A 23,275-nucleotide genomic window follows, 5' to 3' on the forward strand; every position below is an offset into this window, starting at 1 on the left:
TGTATTTCACAGCCCTAGTGTCTTTGATGGCACCGCTCAAGTGAATACTGCTCAGCCTGAAGAACTTGTGCAGACCTTGTTCTTAATTTGTTCTATACATATAGAACACTATACAAAGAAAATCTGTCATTCTTCTGTGGGATTGAATCTGCCAGTCCTGAAGTATCTCATTAATCATTCTCTGGCAAAAGACTGGTCATCAGTGCAGGGGCTTAGACTTATAAAATCATGTTTCAACTATTTTGATTCCAGCATACATCATCCCTCCTTCAAAGGCCTGTTCACTGCAAGAGCGGAAAGATTAATAAGCTTTCAGAAGACTTCAGGGTGATGTATCATGACCCCTGCCAAAGAGGTGTCTTGCCTCCCTGCAGGGGGCATCAACAAGAGAGTCTGAGTGCTGCTTTCCTTCTGCCTCCAACATGCTGGTTGGACCTCAAGAAGGCATTAAACCCACCAAATACTGAGCTATCATGTATAGAACTTACTGCTGTAAACTGGATTTGAGATGGATGTCAAGCACTGAAGATAGTTATTTTTAATGTCTGTATGGCTGTTGAGCCCTGACGTGGAAATCTGCTAATATACTTTCAGGTATCAGAGCACTGAAGTGGCAGAGGCAGACTCAGCATGATGAGTTTGTGTTTTCAGGCCTCTTTCCTGAATATGAGGGGATCCCACAGTTTGCTTAGGCAAGCAGCTGATCACAGGCACTGATTTTCCCTTCTGAAGGGTAGCTCATGCTCTCTGCACATCGCTTGCCACTGGAGAGCTGGGCTGTGTGTTTGTGCAATGAAGTGGATGGTACAGCACTTGCGTATGTCTGTGCCTCTCAGCAGTGCCTCTGTTCTAAAGAACTGAGAAGCACTGTCTTCAGGTCATGGCTGTGTGGTTGTTGTTCTGCTCTAAACCACTGCCTCACTGATGTTTTTGCTTCAATACAAGGTTGGTGAAGAGATCGAGGAAATGCAGCTGGTTGCTAGGGAAAAATTATTTATCCCATTACAGAATTGGAAAAGGAATAACTGCAAATATACAACTTTTTATTCCTATACCTTGGAACACTATAGAAACACTTGGACTACTGTGACTAGAGGAGAATCAGAGGATGAGGTAAGGATCTTGCAAAATAAATAATTAATAATAATAATAAAAATCACTCAACAAGGAAGGAAAGATCTGAGGCTGGGGTCCTTCCTTAGAAAGATTTCTGTTCCCATGGGACAGTACCTCAGAAAAGAGAGGTTGACTCTTGTATGATAAAACACAGAAGGTTTAATTGAGGCTGGCATATCAGGCATCCAAGTTAAAGCATCTAAGTGCTTAGAACCTGCAGAAATCAGGTCACCTTCTGAAATAAATTCCAGAGTACTAATTTAACACAAAACATTCAGGCATTTGTGACCTGTTTCTTGGAGGCACTAGATACCCACAAATCTGATCAACTCCTGCATTTCAAAAAGCAGGCTGCCAAGTACAGCAACATTTGCCTGAACGATGGCTGTCATGCACTAGGACTTTATAGGGGTGTCATCTTGCTCTGTGCTACTCAGGTTGGTGCTGGTCCAGGTCATGTACACCAAGGAAATGAGATGGTACCCATGAGGCTTTCCAGACTGTACTGTTGCAAGGAGACTGCCATAGGCTTCAATTCTAATTTGCTTAGGTCATAACTGATAGCATGTGATTTATCAGGGTAAAAACAGTTCTGTCCTTTTGCTGAGGGAGAATCAGATGGAGAGGGAGAAGCAGCATCTCATCAGGAGATTGCTGGTTAGAAAAACATGTGACAGGGCAATAGCTGACGTGTGTGCCCATTGTAAAGATAAATGCCAGAGCAGAGTGTTAACACAGAAAGTAGCTATGATGTAATCTCCTTAAAAGCTTTTTTTCCACAAGGCCTTTAAATGAAACTGCTTGTCCAGATCATGCTTTAGAGAACAGACTCGTTCTGCACACTTGCTAACCCTACTCTCCTCCAAAGGACCTTGGCATCTGAAACCATGCTTAGCTCCTATTTGTGGGGTCATGCCTCAGTTCTGGTGGGGCTCATCAGCTTGATAGGATTAAAGCTGGCAGTTCTGGTCCTCAGCTTGTTGATTGCTTGGAGCACAGACTTTCCCTCCCTATTCCCCTCCCTCCCCCCACCCCCATTCCTCTGATTGCTTTGTGCTTGGCATCATTATATTTCTATAAGCATGTAGGACTCTGACCTGAAGAGCCATTCTAAAGTGATGTTAAAACCAATACAAGTTTTCTATGGGGTTAGCATGAACCTTTCCTATTGGATGCTCTGCTGTCCACAGGTCTCTGCCACACAAAAGTTCTGGGCATAGCATTAATTTTGGGCAGAAATCTTCCTGCTTCCACCCTGATAATGCAGTTATAACTAAATTCAGTGTTTCCATCTGACTCCCAAGGAGGAGTCCAGAACGTAGGACTGGCCAGGAGTCAAAAGACATTCTGTTTTCTGGCTTTTTCACCAAGCTGTAGCTACTTTGGACAAGCTGCTTCATCTCAATGTACTTCACTTATGCCTGAGCAACCAGTACATTCATCTGGTATTATTTTTATTTTGGTACTAATGACAAGTTCATTTTTCAAAGGATTCTTAACTGCCAGGGAAAAGCAGAGAACGTGAGACCAGCTAAGACAGCATAGCAACATGAGGATTTAGTGAAATCTACTAGAAAACCCAAACCCATCCATGTTCAATGACCTCTAAAGCTCAGGTATCAAGCACCACACTTGGAAGTCCAACACAGCTTCTCTCTCTTTCCCTAGCTACATTCAGGCTCAGCTTTTTTCCACCTGAGGTTACAGTCCTACTTCTTGCAATGAGCCACATACCCCTCTATCACCTATGATCTCTATAAAGCTCCTGAAGAACTGCTCCTTTCCTCCATTTCTTAAAGTCCCATCCTATGATCTATGCACAAAACTAAGCACGATTCTTGTTTTAGAGGGAAATTATTTTTAGAAAGGAGGAGAGAACTAAACAAAGAGGTGAACTGAGAGTACAGAGAAACAGCGTCTGCAGTGTGAAAGCTTCAGGGAAGGGAATTTCTCCAGCATTATCCTACACGTTTTTATTATAGCAGAAGTTCCCACTGCATAGTGATAACAGCATCCCCCTTAAAACCGTAGTAGGAACATATGCACAGAGCAGCTGCGTGATATAAAGTTGTCTGCAACATAATGTGATAAACAGAAGAATCATCTGCTCCAGGAATAGCTGATTTCCACCAGTGTTATTTAACCTAACTACTTGAGGGAGGCAGTAAATCAGGACAGGCTTTCTGCTGAGCACACTACTATTGCCTAGTAGCAGTTGTTTACCCGACTAGCTCATGGCTCTCTGGAAACAGCCCTCAGTTTACAAGCAGCAGAAAAAACACAAGCCTACAATGAACTGAAAAAGTGTGGAAAAAAAAATTATGTGGAACTTTTGTGTAGGTCAAAATCTACAGCAAATTTAGGGGGATCTTATTTTGTTTAAGCCAGTCTAGTCACATTGCATACAGTTGCAGCCATAATCCAGAGATGAGAATGGTGGGATAAGACATTGCTGCTGTAAAGGAGTTCTTCAGTTTTTCCTTGCTGGGCAGCATCTTCTGGTGTTTGCTCTGAGGCAGCATTTCAGGAAACAGAAACAACACAGAAGCTTTTTAGGTCAGTAATTTTTGGGTACTGACATAATCCAAACCCATTCTATGATGTTTGGATTTATTGGAGACATACTTGTCCCAGGTTGACTTCATCTGTTATTGAAGCTGTCATCCATTCCTGCTGCATTGGCCCAGTCTCAAAGTAATGATGGCTGCTAACAGAGCTGGCTTTCTGTGCTGACCATCCTGCACAAAGTTTACCTCTCCAGCTCTCCAAACAGCAGCACATCTCTAAGCTTGAAGAGAAAAGCCTTAAGATTCATGGCTTTCTGGAAATGTTGTATTTTAGTGCATTTGCTGAATTTAATTCACTGTGTTAAGTACTGATTTAAGTACTTTAGCATAGTGCTCTCTTGGAGCTTGCTATTTCTGCTTATGTAAGGGAAATGAGCGAGAAGCAGTGGCAGAGCTGGAGCCACATCCTGAGTGTTGTGCCCACCAACATCTACGTTGAACATTTAAGAGTCCATGCACCATTTTGTTCCCCTAAGACAGTCTGCTTGCAATATCTTCTTTGTGCCATTTCATTGCATCTGTAGGACACCTGCCTTAACAGGGGAATGGACTAGATGTTCTCCAGAGGTCCCTTCCAACCCATACAATGTTGTGACTCTGTGATTTCTCCAGGGGATTGTAGCTGCCTGGAAGCACTGGGGTGGGGAGGACAGACCATGGCCAGAGCCACCAGCTAGATGGGTTTGCTTATAAACGTGAGGCAGAGGAGCAGCCTTATGGTTGCTGGACAAATCCAGGTAGTCTTTCTACTGAGCAGTCTGGAAGTAGAGCAGAGAAGGCAATGGTTGTTTGCAGGCTGCCCCCAAAGCCACATCCAGCAACCTGTGGAGGGCCTGGCCCAGTTTGCAGGCCTGTACTTTTCCCAGCACTGCCACTAGCCATTGGTTTGATGTACTCCCTCACCTGCCCACCCTCTGGCAGCTCAGACATTGTCTGCTAGCATTTGTAGGCAATAATTGTGAAGGGGGGCTGAAGATGAGATGATATCTGGACCTGCCAAGGAAACAGCAGAGTGCATCCATTCATATCTTATAGCTTCTGTATCTTCAAAATGAATTATTTCAGACACATGGTGTCCCAATTGTGAATGCTTGTCTTGACATGTTCAGCTTGTACAAGGAATCGCAAGTGCAGGGCAGATGGAGCAGGAGTAACAGCAGAGAACCCACCACAATGCACAAATGCTTTTTGCTCTGGGAAGCCAGCACCAAGGCCCTCATCTTCTGGTCAGAGTCATTTCTGTCATCCTCCTAGAAGTGTTCTCCCACAAATCCAGGAATTTCATTGGATAAAGCCCAAAGAAGAAAGAACCTACTCATGTTCCTGAAATCCATTTTAAAAATAACAGCTGAAGGGCTATATTTGTATCAAAGTCTAATAGTACTACAAATTTCATTAGATGGCTCTTTGTGAAAGATTTGTTTTCTCCACACTGGCTGCTTCTCCCTGTTAGCAGCCCTGGGTGCACACAGTGTATTCCTATCACATGGGCTATCCAAACACATCTGTAACTGTTCCTACGTGACAAAATGCAGCAACCAAGCCAGGGACACTTGAGTTTACACTGACTCACAGATCTCTCTGCATTGCCCCGGATTAGGTAACAAATCCTTCATCCAAAGAGCCCAGAGCTGGCAGAGATGCTCTGCATCCCAGCTCAATAATGGCTGCAGGAACTAGTAGCTTCACCTTGTCTTATAAATGGAGATGCCAAAGTGCTGATTAGTGCATTTATCAAAATAAGAGGGCAAATAACAGTGAAGTTGAGACTAGAACCTAATCCTGCCTAAACCAGCAGATCAGCAGGTCCCTAACATATGTGACATAACCTATGGGTCAGCAGAAACATATTACCGGCATTCACAGTTCCTTCCAATTTCCAACCAAGATAGATAAAACACTTAAAGCCCTTGGAATATGAGCCTGTCTTCAAAGCACAGTCCAGTGTGCTTCCAGGCTAGCAAAGTAGAAGGGCACGGCTGATTCAGGCAGCCCTACAAAAGCAAGAGAAGCGCTGCAGGCATAGAGATGGTTGGGCCTAGCCTGTGGTAAATGTACAATATTAAAAATGGGCAGATGTCTCATAAAAATGATTACACCAGCACTCTTGACCTTTCTGCAAGAACAGAAATAAAAGCAGGAGGAAAAACAATAAGCAGTTTTGATTTATCTTGAAAGCGCTCTTCCTTTTTTAGACATGAAGTCACTGTTGCTGTAGGGAGGTGAGGGGGTCACCGTCACTCTTCCACATCATGTCAGCGTGCACTCACCAGCTGTCTGGGACTAAGCCTATGGCAGGCTGACGCACTCAGACCCCAGCCAGAGACACTTCTCTGGGACTGCACGTGGGAGACGGGTCACTGCTCCCTTGTCTGTTTGTTGGCTCATCCCTGTTTTGTTCAGCTGGCTGGCAGTGATGGCCAGGGCCGGAGGGTTGAGCGCTGCCTCCCTCCTCTCCCTCACTGATTCTGTGGAGGACTGAGGATCAGCATGGTTTCTGTGGTGGAAAGCAGCCCTTAGTCCCTCTTATCAGGCTCAGGGCTGATACTTTTTTAATGTGGCAGTGTTCCAACGCAAAGAGAAATTAGCCTACAAGCAATACTGCAATGGAAAGTACTAACCCTCATTAAAATAGTGGCATTTCCAAAATCTAAGCTTTATAAAGCATAACTGAGTACTGGAGATAATCTGAGAACACATTCGAAGAGTCCAAGTCTTGTTTCTATATTCTGTTGCAGACAGTACATATCATTTTTATATCATACATACAACCCCTTACCAGTGATCCAGAAAACATGACTAAAAACTGCCTCATCATTGGTTTTTGTTTGGTTGGTTTTATTTTGTTTTAAGCAGCTGAGAACAACCTTGAGAGTGACCCACTCTAAGATCTGCTAGAAAGAAAACAGATATTTCTTTATAATTTCATGGAAGCTTTATTTCCATTTTCCTCCTCTTATTTTTGTGTCTGGACATTCCAAGAAGCCCTCTGTAGTCAAGCTAATATTTCCTGATGTAATGCTATAACACAATGGAAAGGACTGCAATAGGAGTAGGATGACAAAGCCTTCAGCTACAGCAATGAGAACAAGCCCAAATGCAACATAAGCAGAAATGAAGAAAAACAGTTGCTCACCTTCAGAAGATCTCAGGTAGGCAGGAATCTCTTGCAAAAGATACCCTCACCTCCACTGCCAACACTTAAATGAGGTCTGGAAAGGGAGGGATCCTGGCTCTACCCCTTCCAGTCACTCAACTGCATTGCATGCACCTGAGCTCCCTGGGTTGGCCCTGCCTTTTCATCAGGTGCTCAGTCACTGGTTCAGGCTGTGACTTAGCATTTCCACTACACCTGGTATGCCCATTTCTGGCTAGACCTGTGTGCGTACAGGTACTTCCTCATTTAGCATTAGAGTTGAAGCTGCCTTAATGCTGAGACTTCAAGACAAATTTAGTCAAGGAAAGCAAGTGCATGAGATTTTTCTGACGCTTGAAGGGTTTGCAGGATGCCTTTACTCTCAGTGTACATTTTTATTAGTTTGTTATCTCAAAGTTGGTTCCAGCCACCCATAGTTGGTCTGAAATGGGTCTGTTGAGTCATTGCGCTGATACTGTCTTTATTTAGTCTTTAATCCTGTTTGGAATAAGGGAAAACACTGTCTGCCTAAGAGTAAACCTAACCCAATGTTTGTACTTCCTGACTTTTAAGGCCAGAAGGAAAAAAGGCATTGTGCTCATGTGGGCTTCTCAGAGGCAGAATGTTTTCATGACTTGCTTATTATTTTAAGTAAATCTCTACAGCTGGATTTGGACTTCTTTGAGGAGAAATGAACAGTCTACCTTAAACTGAAGTTTTCAGTGAAATATTTTAAGACTTGATAGAGTATTGTAATGGATAATTACCCTTAATGATAATAATTATCCTATTTCTAATCTAAATATACTTATCTCCATTTGTAGTGGAGTACATTCCTGGATGGTTTACAAACTTTACCAATATCTATTCCTATATTTTGGGGGAAAGAAAGGAGTTGCTAAAAACCAAATTACCTTGGTAGCATATACAGTTAGATTTTGAGGCATACTAGACCCCTGTTTTTTAGCTCAATTCATATGTTCCAAGCATACTGTATAGCTTTATAGTTTCATAGTCCCAACATCAAATGCCATTCCAAAGTCTAAGGTTATCATACCAGCTGTAATACATGTATTTACCAAACCAGTAATCTCTTTAGAAAATATCTGGCTAGTTTGACAAGATTTTCTTAAATCTTTGCTGTTGAGCATCAGTGACTTATTTTAATACTTTATTAATTGAAGGGAATATTCAATATTTTAGCAAGGCTTCTGTCAGGATGACAGCCTGCAGTTGCTTAGCTTAGGTTGCTTATCTTTAAAATGTCACAACTTTCCTGCTACTTTCCACCCAGTGGTTTGTTCAGTGTGCAGTACAACACTTCAGCGTCTAGGAGAAACAGAACATTTTCCTCAGGTTGCTTTGCACTTTGAAAATCAGTTTCTCTGTTCAGCTGATCTTGAGACAAATGAAGAGAAGACAGGAATTAGTCAAATTGGATGGTGGTCATGCTCTGAGCAGCTGAAGCCACTCATGTGAGACCAGCACTAAATGCCAAGAAAGCAGATGTCAGCTCTTGGTAACCCCATAGTGATGAAGCAGGGACTACCTTCACCTGGGGATATCCTCCTTTCCACCTGAAACAGTGCTGTGAATGACAGCAGTGCATGATTCACTGTTTCTTTATCAGACAAGGGAAAGGATATGATTTAGTTCTGGAAAAATATACCTCTTCTGTTTTATAATAGATTTAAAAGAGAATGCATAAAGATGGAGGCTATCAGGGAGCAGGCCAGAGCCACACACTCCAGAGATGGAGACATCAGTGCCTTCCTAATATTAACAGCCAAGTGTGGGCCTCTCCAAGGGGCACTTCTCTGTGCCTCACACCTGATATATGGGGCATCCAGGTGGGCCAAGCTCTGGTTTCCCTTACATTCAAGAGGATTAAAGAAGTTCTGCTCTTCCTCAGAGGATAATTGTGAGAAGAAATGCATTAAAGATGAATAAATGTCACAGTAATGAGGACAGTACAAATGCATACTGAGGAAGGTGGAAGCAACCACACAACCAGAAGCTTATTGGTAAGATTGTACATTTCTAAGGAAAACAAGATTACTTAGCATTGCAATAGTAAGCATAGAAATATAATTTTTAAAGCTGCATAAAACCACAAGCAACTAATAAACAGGCTTTGATGGCTTCCAGAGTTGTTTCTCATGTTTTTCTGAGTTACTGGTCTGGATCAGCGAGGAAGGGAATGGAGCTGGGTGAATTAAGGGTCATCTCCACAATGGCAATTCTTATTTCCTGTCTTTAATAGCTACGTGTAAGCTGTCAGGAGTAATTTTCACTATTCTGTTCCAAACGCATCTGTTTATTCTCTGTGTAAAATGCTGTGATAAACCTCCAAGGAGCACATGCTACTCAAGCAGGTAGCAGGTGTTGCTTTAGGCCCTTTCTTTGCCATTTGTCACTCTCACTTGTTGTGCTGAAGAGCAACCCAACCTGGTCTCACGATCTTGTTTTACTCTATGACTAGTATGGTTGGTCCTGCCTTGGAGGAAGAATAGGAACTAAGTACAAAAGACTCTACCAGTCCTATTCTGTATGATTGTATCATACACATATATGCTTAATTTGATTTCAGTGGGACCGTTTCTGTTTCATGAGGCAATATCAGGAGGGAAGAGTTGGCCCTGAGTATGTATGCCCCTGCATGCCAGCATTTTCTTATCTTTGAAATACTCTCTGTTCCAGAGTGGTCCAACAAAACAACAAAAAAAAACAATATTTAAATCATTCATAAATATCAAGTCACATCAGAATACAATACATAATTCCATCCCCATGGTGAAAACTGACTCTGCAGCTAGCATCATAGTAAGAAAGTAAAACTTTAGTTGCTGAAATGGTTTGGAAGTAGACTGTCAGAAGAGGAACCAGGAACCATTAATTCTACAACTTACTTGATTTCTCAGCTTCCTTTTGGTTATTTCCTCTGCTTAACTGAAAATACAGATTCCCATTAACTGGATCATTGTTGAACTTTCTTTAGGGAGACCCAACATCTCATGATAGTTATGTGGTTGAGTACACTGAGGAAAGGGTCTCTTCCCCCTCTGCAATAACCAGTGTTGCTCATGCCATTGTCTGCTGCTCACCGTCCTTCAAGAAACAGATGTACCAGAAAGTATGGGAAAAGGAATTTGGCCCTGGAGAAAAAGATTTGAGCTAAATGCCATCAGTGGTACTTCTGATTCAAAATGTTGCTTGTTTTGAGTAGCATTAAATACACAGTTCTAGCCCTAAATTGAATAAGAATAATGTAATTAACAATTGCTTGTTTTCATGAGTTAACATTTCATAATGTAAACATTTCTTAACTATTGGGCAGTGTAATAGGGAAGAAGCTTGACAGCCACAGTCCTCTAATAGCAATTAATAAATGCAATAAAATTCCTGTACTTTTAAAACCTATTCCCCTTCCTTTCTCCAAGGTTACAATGATAGCAGATGCGATACTGATTGGTAGACACTGCTACTGCTCCCTTATAAACCTCCCTAATGTGATTTGAAAGCCTGTCCTTATCAGCATGACGTCTGCTGCTGATGTACAGAAGATGACAGTCTTGGAGGAGGGGAGAGGTTTCCTGCAGGTAGCAGAGCTGAGCCTTTCTCCTCTGTACTGAACTCTGGACTGGGGACAGTATCACAAGAACTTGGTCATCTGGAAACCATGATAAAAATATTTAGTACCAAACAAGGGGATTGACTGGGGGAAAAATATAAATTGTCCTAAATGTGAGGCAGCCTCTTCATATGAATCTGGAGCCCTGGCAATGTGCTGCTTTATGGGGGACTGAAATGGTTCTGACTATATTCTGCTTATATGAGAGAATTCATGTGTTTTTCCACACTCTATTACAGCTCCCAAGTCTACCTTCTGCCCCACTGAAGAGACCTGGTGGCCAGGCCTGGTTATTATCATTGCAGTATGCTGTGCCACACTAGTGTTCCTCTTTGTAGTTGTCATCATTTGCTACAAAGCCATAAAAAGGTAAGGCTACAGATGTACAGATGTGTGTTTAATGTGCTTAGGGCAATGTAATCCTGCAAAAGCTGATCCAAGACTTGGCTTGGTTTTCTTCAAATGCATCCTAAGGGCAAAACACAGACTGAGGTACCCTATGGTCAGTGTGTGTTTTTATTGGAAAATTGCTTTATGTACCTTTTCCTGTCTGTGTAAAGGATGAAGTTCAATGCACAGCCACGGGTTTGAGGAGAAAAAAATAGAAATGGGACAAAGTCACAATGTTTAGGTTAACATCAACTTCCCCAAAGTTGAAATGCTGCAGCATGCTGAATAATGTCGATAAGCTTTCAATTAAAAGAGAATATGTGGGATGTGAGATTTTTGGCCCAGACCCATTGATAAGTGCAACATTTTAAATTGATGCAAGATATTCTAACCTAAACTGCAGGGTAATCTGTGTAATTTTTCATTTGGAGACTCAACTTCTGACTTATTCTTGATTATTCCCTTATTTTTTACTCTTGCTTCAACCTACACAATCAAAATCAAAACTTACTTCTTTTAATTTAAAAGCCCATGTGAAGCCTATGTACAATACTGTGTGTAGTAACCATCTCAGCTCCTCTGCCACTGGCTTTGTGATAGATGTGCTTGTTGAGACCCCAGGCAGTTAGATAGCCTTAACATCAGTTACACAGAAAAATGGGATGGGAGATCATCTCTCTACAAAAGGATTTCAACTTTCTGGTGGAAAAAGTCAAAACTTGAAAGCTTCTATATGAAGACTCTGACTGTGAGTCCAATACGTGGATTTAGAAAAGAAAGTGCCTTGTGAGAAACTGTATTCCCATCATGGATGGGGTTTCTTTGAGGACACCCCACAGCTGGGTTTTCATTGTGTTACTATTTCATTCTGTAGGTGTCTCAGGCAGGAACTGTACTGCAGCTGGCTCACTCGGCTCACCATAGAGAATACAATAATCACAACTCCCATGAGATGCTGCAGTGACATCTCAATCTCAGTCTGGAAAAGTGATGTTTTTCCAGCTTTGAGATGTTTGGGGGATCTTTCTGAGGTAATGAAAATAGGAAAAGAAAATAATTTTCATGAAAAAGTTATTTGTGTGCAACTGCAAGATTTTTGATGAGCCCCAGCAGGGATATCACAGTGGTCACATTACATAGATATCACATTACACTTTCTGTTAGTCTGAAAAACATATGCAGGATTTGGAGGATAGTATATCCAAGAGCATCAAAAAGGGAGAATTCAAACAAGAAAACAGAAATCTGTATCTACTACCTTATTAAACTGCCATAAGTATCTTTGCTATTCTAGTACAACTTAAATGAACAGTCATTAGTTTTGAGGAGCTGGAAAGCTTTCACTGTGTCTTTCACTTTAAAAAAAATCATCCATGGAGGACTGAAACCAGAGTCCAATTGGATGGGTAACACAGCAAAATTTCTTGCTTGTAGTTCGTAATCTACCTTGGTCTATTCACAGGGGATTGGTCGAATTCCCTATGTAAAGTTGTATTTTTTTCAACAACAGCTATTGCATTTGTCTGCTTAATGTCAAATTATGAATGATTTCTGCCAAGGCTACAAAATATGCCGATGGGAGCAGTAACTCTCCAGGGCAACTTGAGCTTAGCAAAAAAAAATGCTCTTCAGATCTGCTCTCTGCTGCTGGTAGATGGGAAATACAGAAAAGAAATTTAATCAGACAAATTTAGAGCTGCCTGGAAAAGGCTATAGGAGTTCACATAACCAATTCTCTTGTGTCTCATGTCAGTGAAGGGTAATGCAGATGCTTGATGAAGACAACAGCTATTTGTCAGTGGTGAGAAAATTAACATACAAGTCTGCAGCTTGAACTGGCATTAGGCTCAGAGAAAAGTGAAAATTCCTCTTTTATCTCATTGTTGACATTCACAGTGTTGACAAATGCTAAGCTGAAAACTGCTCATCTGTGGGATGGATGGAAGGAAAATCTTATTAATTATATTTTTTACAGAGTAACTAGAGCGTTGCTTTTCATCAATGAGTTCTTTCTGAAACAACTGTTAAACAGATGCCTTGAAGTGCCTGGCAGCATCCTCAGTTGCTCAGGTTTCTTGATCTATTGTAAAGGATATCTATTGATAAGCCCTGGGAAATAAGATAAGACACTTCACAAGGGAAGCATCTCTGCCTTCAACACAGAGTATTATCACATATTGTTGAGCTGAATTGGTTTTAGCTAGTGTGAGAAATCCTTCAATCCTTCACTCTATTTTTTTGCTGAGAGGTAGAGCTGGCTAAGGAAGGAAGAAGGATATTAATCTGAGTGACACTGAAGCCGAGTACCTCCAGTGTGCTCATGGTCTCATGCTCTGTAGCTGTGCTCTGTCCCATCCTTTCTTACACCTTCATCATACCAGCTCTCCCCTCCAGTCCCTCCAGACCCTCATGTCTTTGCATCCTGGAAGTGCGATGTTTGTCATTGCAGTGTCTCTGACAGATCTGGCTCCCACCACCAGGGCAGCATGTTGTCTGCTTATCATACTCTCATGCCCTTCAGATGTGATCCCCTTCAGATGCTCCTCCTTCAACTGTATCTATGTTGGGTTATAGACATGAAATGGCATAACCCTTATTGTCCAAGGAAAGGCCCATGCAGTTTCTCTCTATGTAGAAATAAGAAACCAGTTGGAAGATCCCACCCTTGCCCATGCTGACGCTTTCTTAGCTCAGGATGAGGGTCACCACTGAACAGCATCTCTTCCTTCATTGTGCCACTTCAGGCATGTCTGGAGGTTACCAAGTTGGCAAAGCATCATTTCCCATTTAGCTGATTGCTCAGGGTGCAGCAAGGGGAACCAGGAGAGTGGCAGAACTTGCTAGGAAGGAACTATTCACAATGTCCATCATGAACTGACTCTTGAGACCCTCTCCTGCTTAGTTTCTTCACTCTGAGACAGATATCAAACCATTTGCCTACATCTCACAGCTGCCTGCTAGGTTCAACATTTGCTGTCTGGCTAGCAGTGTAAATGCAAAAGTGGCAAGGATTATTATCTAAATACATGCTCTGTAAAACCTTGTGTGTCACCTTCCAGAATTTCTAGACAGGAATTTTCTGCCTCTTCCTGGAAGAGCTGGGGATGGTCCACATCTTCACATTTGGAAACTCTCACTCTGATGAGAGCCTGGGGTGCAGCAGAAAATGAAAGCATCAGTAAGCATGAAGACTGGCTTGCCAGCAGCAGATGGTTCAATATCTTTTTTGGAGCCTACAGGAACTACATTTAAAATTCTCACAAGCCCATCAGCTAACAACGAAATAAACTGAAATAATAATACCAAGAAGAAAGTGAACACGAGCTGTTTGTGAAGTACATCTATCCATGGGCAAAACTCATACTATCAGCCAATCTGAATTAAACTATAATAAACACATGTGGTGTGTATCACCGAGTGACAAATCCTTAAGTATTATGGATTATGTATTGCAAGGAGCATAACTGGACTAACTTGATAGCTTGATTCTATATTTCTCTGCTTAATAGTCTTCCAGATGAAGATTGCCTGGCCATAGATAATATCTATATCCTACTTAGCCTAAAGCATGAGGCTCATCTTAATTAGCAGTATAGGCACTAAACAGGTGCTGAAGAGTGAAATAATAACAATTATCTGATTGTAGGGTATAGCAAGTGTTAAATGTCTTAACAGAAGAGTAGAGGCAGAGCTTTATTTGCACAGAGCTGGAATCTGTTGTACTAATCCCTCTCTTTCATAAGAATCAAATTTAAAGTGGAAAGAAAAAGCAGAAAAATGCTATTACGCTTAAGCTAAAATCTCCAGTTTCAAAGGGCCAGACCCAATTCAACTCTCTTGTGTCTGTTTTTCTGCTGGAAGAAGACAGGGAGTACCTGTCCTTAAGGTATCATAACTCAGCTCTATTTTTATTTGATCTGTATATAATATTTCACCTGAGTTTTCCTTTCTGTAAGCCAAGAGTTTGGCTTATCAACAGCTTTTGTCACTAAGCCATTTTTTGTCATGAAGTGCAGCTTTGTGAATTGCTGCTTCTTTGTATAAGATAATGAGTGAGACCAAGCCAGTCTGCTGTTATCTCCACACATCTCCCCTGGAAATATTAAATTCTCTCATATGAAATGCTCATAAGAAATGCTGAAATTCACTCCTGTGTTTTCTGATGCACAGGGGAACTAATACCAAAATACTTAAATCAGCTTTAATACTCAGAGCACTGCCAGACAAATTAAACTCTTGGGAAGATACCTATGGGGCAGTTCTAAATGTCTGCATGTGATGCTGGTGGTCTGCAGCTGCATAGATCAGCTCTGTCAATCATTTGAAGAGATTGTATTGTGCTACAGTGTAGTTGTACACTTGAAGACAGCAATCCCAGTTTTTCAGTAGAGGAACAGCTATTCTCTTTGGTCATAGTGACAGAAGGATATTTCCTCTTAAATAATAATAATAATAATAATAATAAATTTTTAAAAATCTGAATTTTCTTTTAAGAAACTCTCCCAAAGGACATTAGAAAAGAATCTAAGGGTTGGCTGGATGTGCTGCACTTTGTTCAGGCAGCCATCAGTGTCTGTGACACCTTCTGTCTGCAGATTTCTAGAACAGGCATAACTGCATGGCAGGACTCGTTTAGGTGGTGGGAATTCTCATTTCAGGGGTTAAGATAGTACGCTTAAAGTCAGGGATTTCTGTAACACTTTGTATATCTGAATGAGTAATCAAATATCTGGTTCCAAATCTGGGCTACCTCTGGGTATTTCTCCAGCAATTATCCCTCTGAAAACCTGATGCCCTTTCCCTGGAGCACACTCACCAAGAAGTAAAACCAGGAAATCCAAGCACAGGCTGGAGGGAGCAAAGTCAAATCAATATTATGTGGTTTGTGGACTGGACATGGGCAAGTGCACCATGAATGCCAGCAGTGCTAACAAATCTTAATCTGGTTTAAATCAGTGCAGCCTCAAAAAACAAAAAGTGGAGCTCTGTTCTTCTTAATCAGCTCTGGAGGTGGCTGCCTCCTGAGCTTTTCTCAGCATACCCTTACCATGCAAGCACCTGAACCATGGTAAGACATTAAGAGCGAAGTGGGAAGTAAACACAGCAAAGTGGATTAATGAGAAAATTCTGGTAAATAAAACAGCTTAAATGGGGGAGAAAGGGATCAATATTTTGTAATCCAATTTCTTCAGCTCGCTTGTGTGTCGATACCTTACTATGAGAAGAGTGAGGCATTTATATAAAAGGGAAAAATAAATCTCTGGTTGTCTATATAAAATTAAGATTCTGGAGCCATCCCTCCAGTCTCAAAGCAGAGAGCAAAGCTGAGCACCCGAGACTCTGTGCTAGCTGATGCACAGGCTTTGTAACCTGGCAAGAGATGTTTAGGATGTTTTTCTATACATGAAAAGCCTGTACTTGGTTTCTCCAGAACATCCATATTGCCTGAGATGGCCTGTCAGCCTCTCATTGTGCCTAGGGATGTGACTCATTGGTTATGCAGCATTTTAGGACAGATCTCTCTGCTCAGCTGCACCACAGGTTTTGCTGACAAAGAGCCCTCTTGCTGTGTCAGCAAGGAAAGCAAGCTGATGATAGCAAAGTCTCACTTAACATACCTTCTACTCAGTACTCTAACTTTGTCAAGCTTCAACAGGTTTGTATGTATCTTATAGCCTGAAAGTTACCATAAATGCCTAAATATGCAATTCCTTAAATAGGTAGTGAGTTCACCTTCAAACAATGATTAAGTAGGAAAAAACATTGTACTGAAATAAAATGACAGGTCATATTTATACTGTCTTAAAATTCATTGCTCAGGTGTTTTCTAGGGTGCTCAACATTGCCCTGTGATTTATGGACCCTGTGTACTGCAAGGTCTAGTTTTGGTAGATAGAGCAAGCTTCAGGAGGTTGATTTGTTTAGAAAAATGAGACAGGTGCTTGCAAAGGGTAAACATCGAGTATCCTGCAGAGACAGGAGCTATAGTGAGACACTGTGTGTGTTCTACTGGACAGACCATGGCCCTCTGTTTCTCATTTTGTACTGCTTGCACTCCCAAAAAGAAGTCCCTTTTTCTATAGCCATATGGCTATCTCTTATCAGAAGTACTGAGATAAAGCACAGCCTAGTCCAAAATCATCATTAATTGCAACAGAACAGTAAGAAGACAGAAGAGTGGTCTAATCTACATGGTTGCTATAACATGGATATCTACAGCATGACTGGTGACCTGCCATTTTTGTTTTCCACTGCAGATTAGGCTAGCACATCAAATGGGCAGAAATCCTGCACTAGATGAAAGTAATTTACAGTTACTGCCTCAGCACAACCCTGAGCTACAGGTGAATTTCACCTGTGTGATGCTCATGTTAATCTAGTTGTACTAGCTGAAATATTCCCAAAATGTATAAGTCAATGATACAGCAGACACTGGAGCTCTAAAGTGGAAGATTTGCCAATTTCAATGATTTTAAAATGACTTTTTATTACATGCTGTTTTTCTTGAAGCTGTAGCTTCTGAAGTAATATGTATAAATATGAGATTAGGGTTTGAAATGGGCTTTTCATCTCTTCACCCACTCTTTTCACCTACTATTCTTAAAATGGACTTTAAACTCAAGACTCATACATATTCAAAACTCCACAAGGCAAAGAAGTACATTTCTATTCCTTAGAAATTCATTTGATTTTTAAACTTCTGCAAGCTGACATGAGAGCTTTTGTGGTTGACCCTGCAGATTAAAAATCACAACTGTGTCTGAGATGTATCTGGCAGAGTGTGCTGGGACATCTATGGAAAGTTTCTGTCTGGGTTACCTATTGTACCTGAGGGTCTGTGTTACAGCCTGCAAAAACCCAGCAGCAGCACACGGGGATGCCCAGAACAATCTGTTTTATGGAGCAGAAGAAATTGTACCCTTGGCTCTGGGATGGGAATCAGTTACTCCATCACTGTACCACACAGAAATTCCCTCTACACTAAGTGAATCCCCTAAGAACCTGCTGTGTGCTTTTATCATTCCCTGTCCCTTTCCACAGAGAATTTGCAGCGCATCTGGAGTCAGAGCAGTGGAGCCTTATTTCCCCAGTGTTGGAACTGCTGCAGCTCCCTGTGGGCTCAGCAAACAGAGAGGATTTGCAGGCCTTCTAAAATCCAACAATTTAGGAAGAAAAAGAGAAGTATGGGCCTGATTCATTGCTGTCACCCTATGTTTATTTCCAGCTATTTCTACTGAATTTCAAGTCATATCTAGTTGTCTCTAGCCAACTTCCTGGTTTTTGCCCTCACTGCTGGTATTTGCCCTCTTGCCACAGCGTGAAAAGAGCCAAAACAGCCAGAATTGAACCCAGCCACATGCATGAGTACCTTGCCTTTAACAGTTCCTCTGTGGGTCCAATGCTGTCCCTGGTAGGCTCTGTCTGGACCTGATTTGCTCTGCACTGGGGCTACCACATGCTTGTCCTGCCCATGGAGCAGGAAAGCACCAGTTCTTCCCATCACTTTCATCCAAACTGCTGACTCCCTTAGGAGCAAACAGGCCTCACAGAAGGATCTTGACAAGTTACAGAGCTGGGCAGTCACCAACCACATGAAGTTTAATCAACATAGAATTGCTCAGGTTGGAAAGGACCTTAAAGATCATTGAGTCCAACCATGACCTAACCATACCACCCTAACAACCCTTCACTGAATCATGTCCCTGAGCTCCACATCCAAACAGGCTTTTAAACACATCCAGGGATGGTGACTCAACCACCCCCCTGAGGAGCCCATTCCAGTGCTTAACAACCCTTCCAGTAAAGAAGTTTTTCCAGATATCCAACCTAAACTTACCCTGGTGCAATTTGAGGCTATACAAGAGGTCATACAACTTGAGGCATTACAAGAGTCAGTGCCAGATTCTGCACTTAATCTGATTTCTGCTCAACCATCCTTCCTTCTCTGCACCCCAGTACTACGTATTTATAATGCTCCTGGGTTGCAAAGCAGCACTCAGCTCCCACTTTGGAAGAGCCCTGCTGCAAAGGCAAGATGTTCTGTAGGTCAGTGTGGGAGAATATAGTACTTGCTGGGTTGGTCCTGCCTGGCCACATGCTTGCCTTGTTCCTCAATTGTTTACTCAATCAGCAGGTGTGTGGTTACCCATTCCAATACCATCAGGCTGGAAAACATGCTTCCAGATTGTCTGGCTTTGAGAGTTTGCTAAATATCTATGTTGGAAGGCATTTTTGGAGATAGGAGCATCCCTGCATCTCTTACCCCAAGCTAAGGCCTGTTAGTGGAGTAGAGCACAGAAAGTCTGATCTCTTCTGTTTACAAGTCAAAAATAGGAAAATAAGGTTGTTCCTTTTCTTGCCTTTGCCTTAAAACATTTTTGCAAAAGGGCCCCAAATGGAGAAATTGTGCAGTGCCTTGTTTGATGTCTTTTTTCGGAGGCAGTGGCACAAAACATTGTGAAAGACATTAATACTCCCAAGCAGTGGTAACTGTGTGCTAATCTGGCTCTTCCCTTCAGTCGCTCTTAACCCTGAGAGCCCTGTGGTCTTCTGAACGTGGAGACAGACTGAACTGAATCCTTCCTTAGTTACAATTAGCTGAATCTACTTAGCTTCTGAACTCCATAAATCCCAATCTTTGTGCATACATCAGGGTGCACACGACTTGCTGCTTGCACTGCCTCCGTATGGACTTGCCCAGTTGCACATCTGGAACATGGGAAAGCTGGGACTACCATGTACAGTCAGCTTATGGAGGGTACATATTTTTCTTGCAAAGAGAAGGATTTGGCTTTGCAGACTTTTCTCTGTGACTGGATGTATTCAGGAGCAGCTGCTTGGAAATCACTGGTTTTACTCTAACTGGAAGCAGAGGCAAATTGCCTCAAATGAAAAGTGATACAGAAAGCTGCAGGTCTATTTTACAAATTTTAGCTTTCTTCTCAGCTCCTTGCATTTATTTGTCCCGTAGATAGTCTTCTATTTGAGACATTTTTGTACCAGAAAATAGGCAGAGAATTTTGTTTCACCTGCACAGAATGCACCTGTTTAAATAATTATGTGAAACTCTACCCAAATGAGTATTTGAAATAGCAGTAGTCTTGCCCTTCTGTCTGGCTGCTACCTACATATTCAAGGGATCAAATAGCAGGGTAACTATATGCAGTTAGCCATCTGCATTCAGCAAAAAATCTGGGCACAAAGTAGCACAGATCAACTCTGTGTGGGGGATGGAAAAGCCCAGTGCCTAGAATGGCAATATCTATAATTGCTTGGGTTGCGAGAGATGTAATGTCCTTCAAAGACTGTGGGAGAGCACTGGAGAGTAGCTTTTGCTCTCTCTTCCACCTTACTACTTCAACCCCACATTTTTTTTTTCCCTATTTATAGTCCAATTCGCTATTGGACCATACAACAACTACCAGCTAGTTTGCAGACATAGGGTGCAGTTCCTGCAGCTTTCCCTCCTCCACTTCCCATATAAATACTCTTTTGTAAGGGCAACTTTTACCTGGGAGCACAGCTATGTAATAGTTCATAACTGGTTTTACTGGCCAGCATAGCCGATAAAGAGATTAGACTGTTCTCATGTTTTGTTCAACATGTATGTTTAAGTTGCCTCATCTGTATAAAACAAACAGTGTTTTAGTTAGGATTGATATAGTGGGCATTTAAATAGCACATTTCTTCAGATTTTCTTAATGTTTGTTAAGCACTTTGAGGACAGAAAGTACACAACAGTGATAAATGTTGTTCAGTCTGTACCAGAAAGACTGGAGAGTGCTGGGGGACTAAAAGAAGATCTCAAGTTTAGGCTTGCTCTCATGGTTCTGTATTAGCAGCAGGTGGCAGATGATCAGTGCAAAGTTTGCTGCTTCACATCCTCACCCATGGGAACGTGCATGGCTTATTTTTGTGCAGGTCACAGAGAGCTCTCACACACATACAGAAATGAAGGACCAAACCTGTAAGGAGACATTATACTGGCAGCAGAGCATCAGTCTGCAGGTAGTTGTATTGTTAGCTTGGCAGCAGGTAGCAAGTTGTGCATATATCATTACATTTTTTTTTCCATTTTACTTTTCTGCATAAGTAGTTTTTATCTCAACCAACAATTTCTGTTTTGTTTCCAATTCTCTTCATGGGAGGGAGGGAGTGAACAACTGTGTGGTGCTTAGCTGCCTGCCACATTAAACCACAGCCAATTCCTACCTGTAGAGTAAGAAATAATACAAGAATAGTAGTGTATAGTAGGAGATAACACAAGAATGGTAGTATAATTGATAGCCAAAGGTTATCTATAGGAGAAACTCACCAATTCTGAGGCCTTCAATCTAGATGGAAAATGCTGAGGCTGGTCACCCAATCTCCACAAAGGAACAATCTCCAGAAAAAATAGTGCCTTAGTGGTGGTCAGCCCTTAAATGAAGTCTAGGAGAGGTGGAGTCAGGCTCCACCCCTTCCAGGAGCACAGCTGAATTACCTTCACCTGTGCTCCCACAGATGACCCAACACTTGCCTCAGGTGGTTAATCAGAGGTTCAGGCTGTGATTACCAATTTCCTATACACTACCGTACATGTATCGGTCTCCTTGAACCTGTGTCACATTCACTCGCTCCTCCTTGCTTCCTCCTCCAGCAGTCCCAATTCAAACATCTATTCTTCTGAGGACAGAAAACTTGTCTGCATCTCCAGCTTAAATTTACCCCTGTCTGCTTTCTATTTCTCCTTTTAAACAGCCTTTTTCCTTTTCTGTTATTCCCTGAAACCATTCCCATCCCCCCCCCTTTTTTTTTTCATTAGATTAAATTGTTCAAGCACGTTTGTTGTCTTCCATAAGAGGTTAGAACAGAAATTTGAGGTGGCTTCTCTCTTTAATTATAGACTTGTTAAGGCAAATCCTACCTAACACAACAGTTACCTACAATCTCAGTTAGGAGGACACTACATATGTACCGGTGATGCCAGCCTGTCTCTGTGTTGTTTGGCTGTGTCCTTGGCCATACTCCAGATGTTTCTAGGCTTTGTTAAAAGTAAGGTGCCTTTATTTCATGATTTAAGTGTCTCTTCTTTTTTTTTTTATTTTCTTTTTTTTCCATTTAGTGGCTTTTTGCCAAGCTGAAAGGTCAGCCACATGAGCTCATTGTTTCACATTAGGCCCATTCATCTTATTTCCTTTTCTCGCCAAAACACATTGATTATGTATTTCACAGTGAGAATACCCAATGGATAACGTCAGTTGTCATATCTCACTAGTCAATAAAACCTTTTAAAGATCATTATAATGAGTGCAGAGGATGGGATGTAACACGAGGGGTCACTGAAAGTACTTTTATCAGTTAACCTCAGTCAATTGTCCAGTACTAAGGATGCTTCTTACAATAGGTTTTGTGTGAGTGGTAAGTAAGGAGCATAATTCTAAAGCTGGTTTAACTGAAGGCTGAGTATTAATGCGGTTGCATCACCATAGGTTCTCAGAGCCAGATCTTCCTCTGGAACATCAAAACAAGTCCTGCTCAAGTCCACCAAAGCCTGTGGAATTACTGTGACTTTGCCCTGGTGAAAATAAATGGAGGCTAAACTCCACTTCTTAAATTTCATGTGTGACTCGGCAATCTACTGCATTTACTTGAGGTCTGAAGAAGCCAAATTCTCCTATCAGATGCATTCCCACTGTCTACAGTGGGCTGGGGTAGGTGCATTTCTGCAGAAGGAGCCCTGCCCACTGCATTTTGATTTTTTGTTTAAGAGCTCAGGGGGCCTCTAAGTGCTGATGAATGGCTGCAGAGCAGCTCCATATGGAACTATTTTTTGCTGAGAGAAGCACTCAGCAATGACTAGACATTCAATCTCTGCACAGCAAGGGGGATTTGGCTGTCACCGGGGAGTGTTAAACACCCCAAAGTGGAAATTGCCCACATGCCTTCAGGACCTGCTTAAGTATAGCCCAGACATTGGTCAGCTAAATGTAGCTGTGAGGGAGAGTCATAAATTGCAGGCTTTAAAATTCTCATATGAACACTTGGAAAAGAAGACATTTTGCTTAGGAGACATTATCTTAGGGCTACATCAAAGCCTATTGATGCAACATGATTTGCAGTGCTGTGAAAGAGATTCTTCCGTTTTGCATATCCGTTCTAGCAAATGCACTTGTACGGATCTTCTCTCCATTTCCATGTAGGAGATTAACTGAGTAACTTGTCCAGACGGAGCTATTTTTTATTATAGTTGTAAATCATTTGCTTTGTACCTGGGAAGTAGTTGAGCCAGTAACATCTTCCTACAAGTAATAGTGTGCTGCTTGTTTTGTGGACAGACTGATGGTCTATATATGTCTAATTGAATAGAGAAAATCTAAAGTTTCAAAGATTTTTCTTCTTTAGGACTAATTTGGTTTCTAACTTTAAAATGCCAAATAAATAATATCCAGACTG

The 23,275-nt window shown here is 41.7% G+C and overlaps 1 protein-coding gene across 3 annotated transcripts in view; it reads left to right on the forward strand.

The window, feature by feature from the left end:
* Window positions 1–23,275, forward strand: part of PRIMA1 (proline rich membrane anchor 1) — a 47,645-nt gene that overhangs the window by 14,856 nt on the left and 9,514 nt on the right. For all 3 annotated transcript variants that reach the window (XR_011903764.1, XM_072338434.1, XM_072338433.1), the window contains exon 3: window positions 10,690–10,819. Coding sequence is in view for 2 of the 3 variants with exons in the window: in XM_072338434.1 (XP_072194535.1) it covers window positions 10,690–10,819 (130 nt within the window). In the remaining variant the exon portion in view is untranslated. The remainder of the gene's footprint in view (window positions 1–10,689; window positions 10,820–23,275) is intronic.

This window comes from Excalfactoria chinensis, chromosome 5 (assembly GCF_039878825.1).
Source record: "Excalfactoria chinensis isolate bCotChi1 chromosome 5, bCotChi1.hap2, whole genome shotgun sequence".
Classification (NCBI taxonomy): Eukaryota; Metazoa; Chordata; class Aves; order Galliformes; family Phasianidae; genus Excalfactoria; species Excalfactoria chinensis.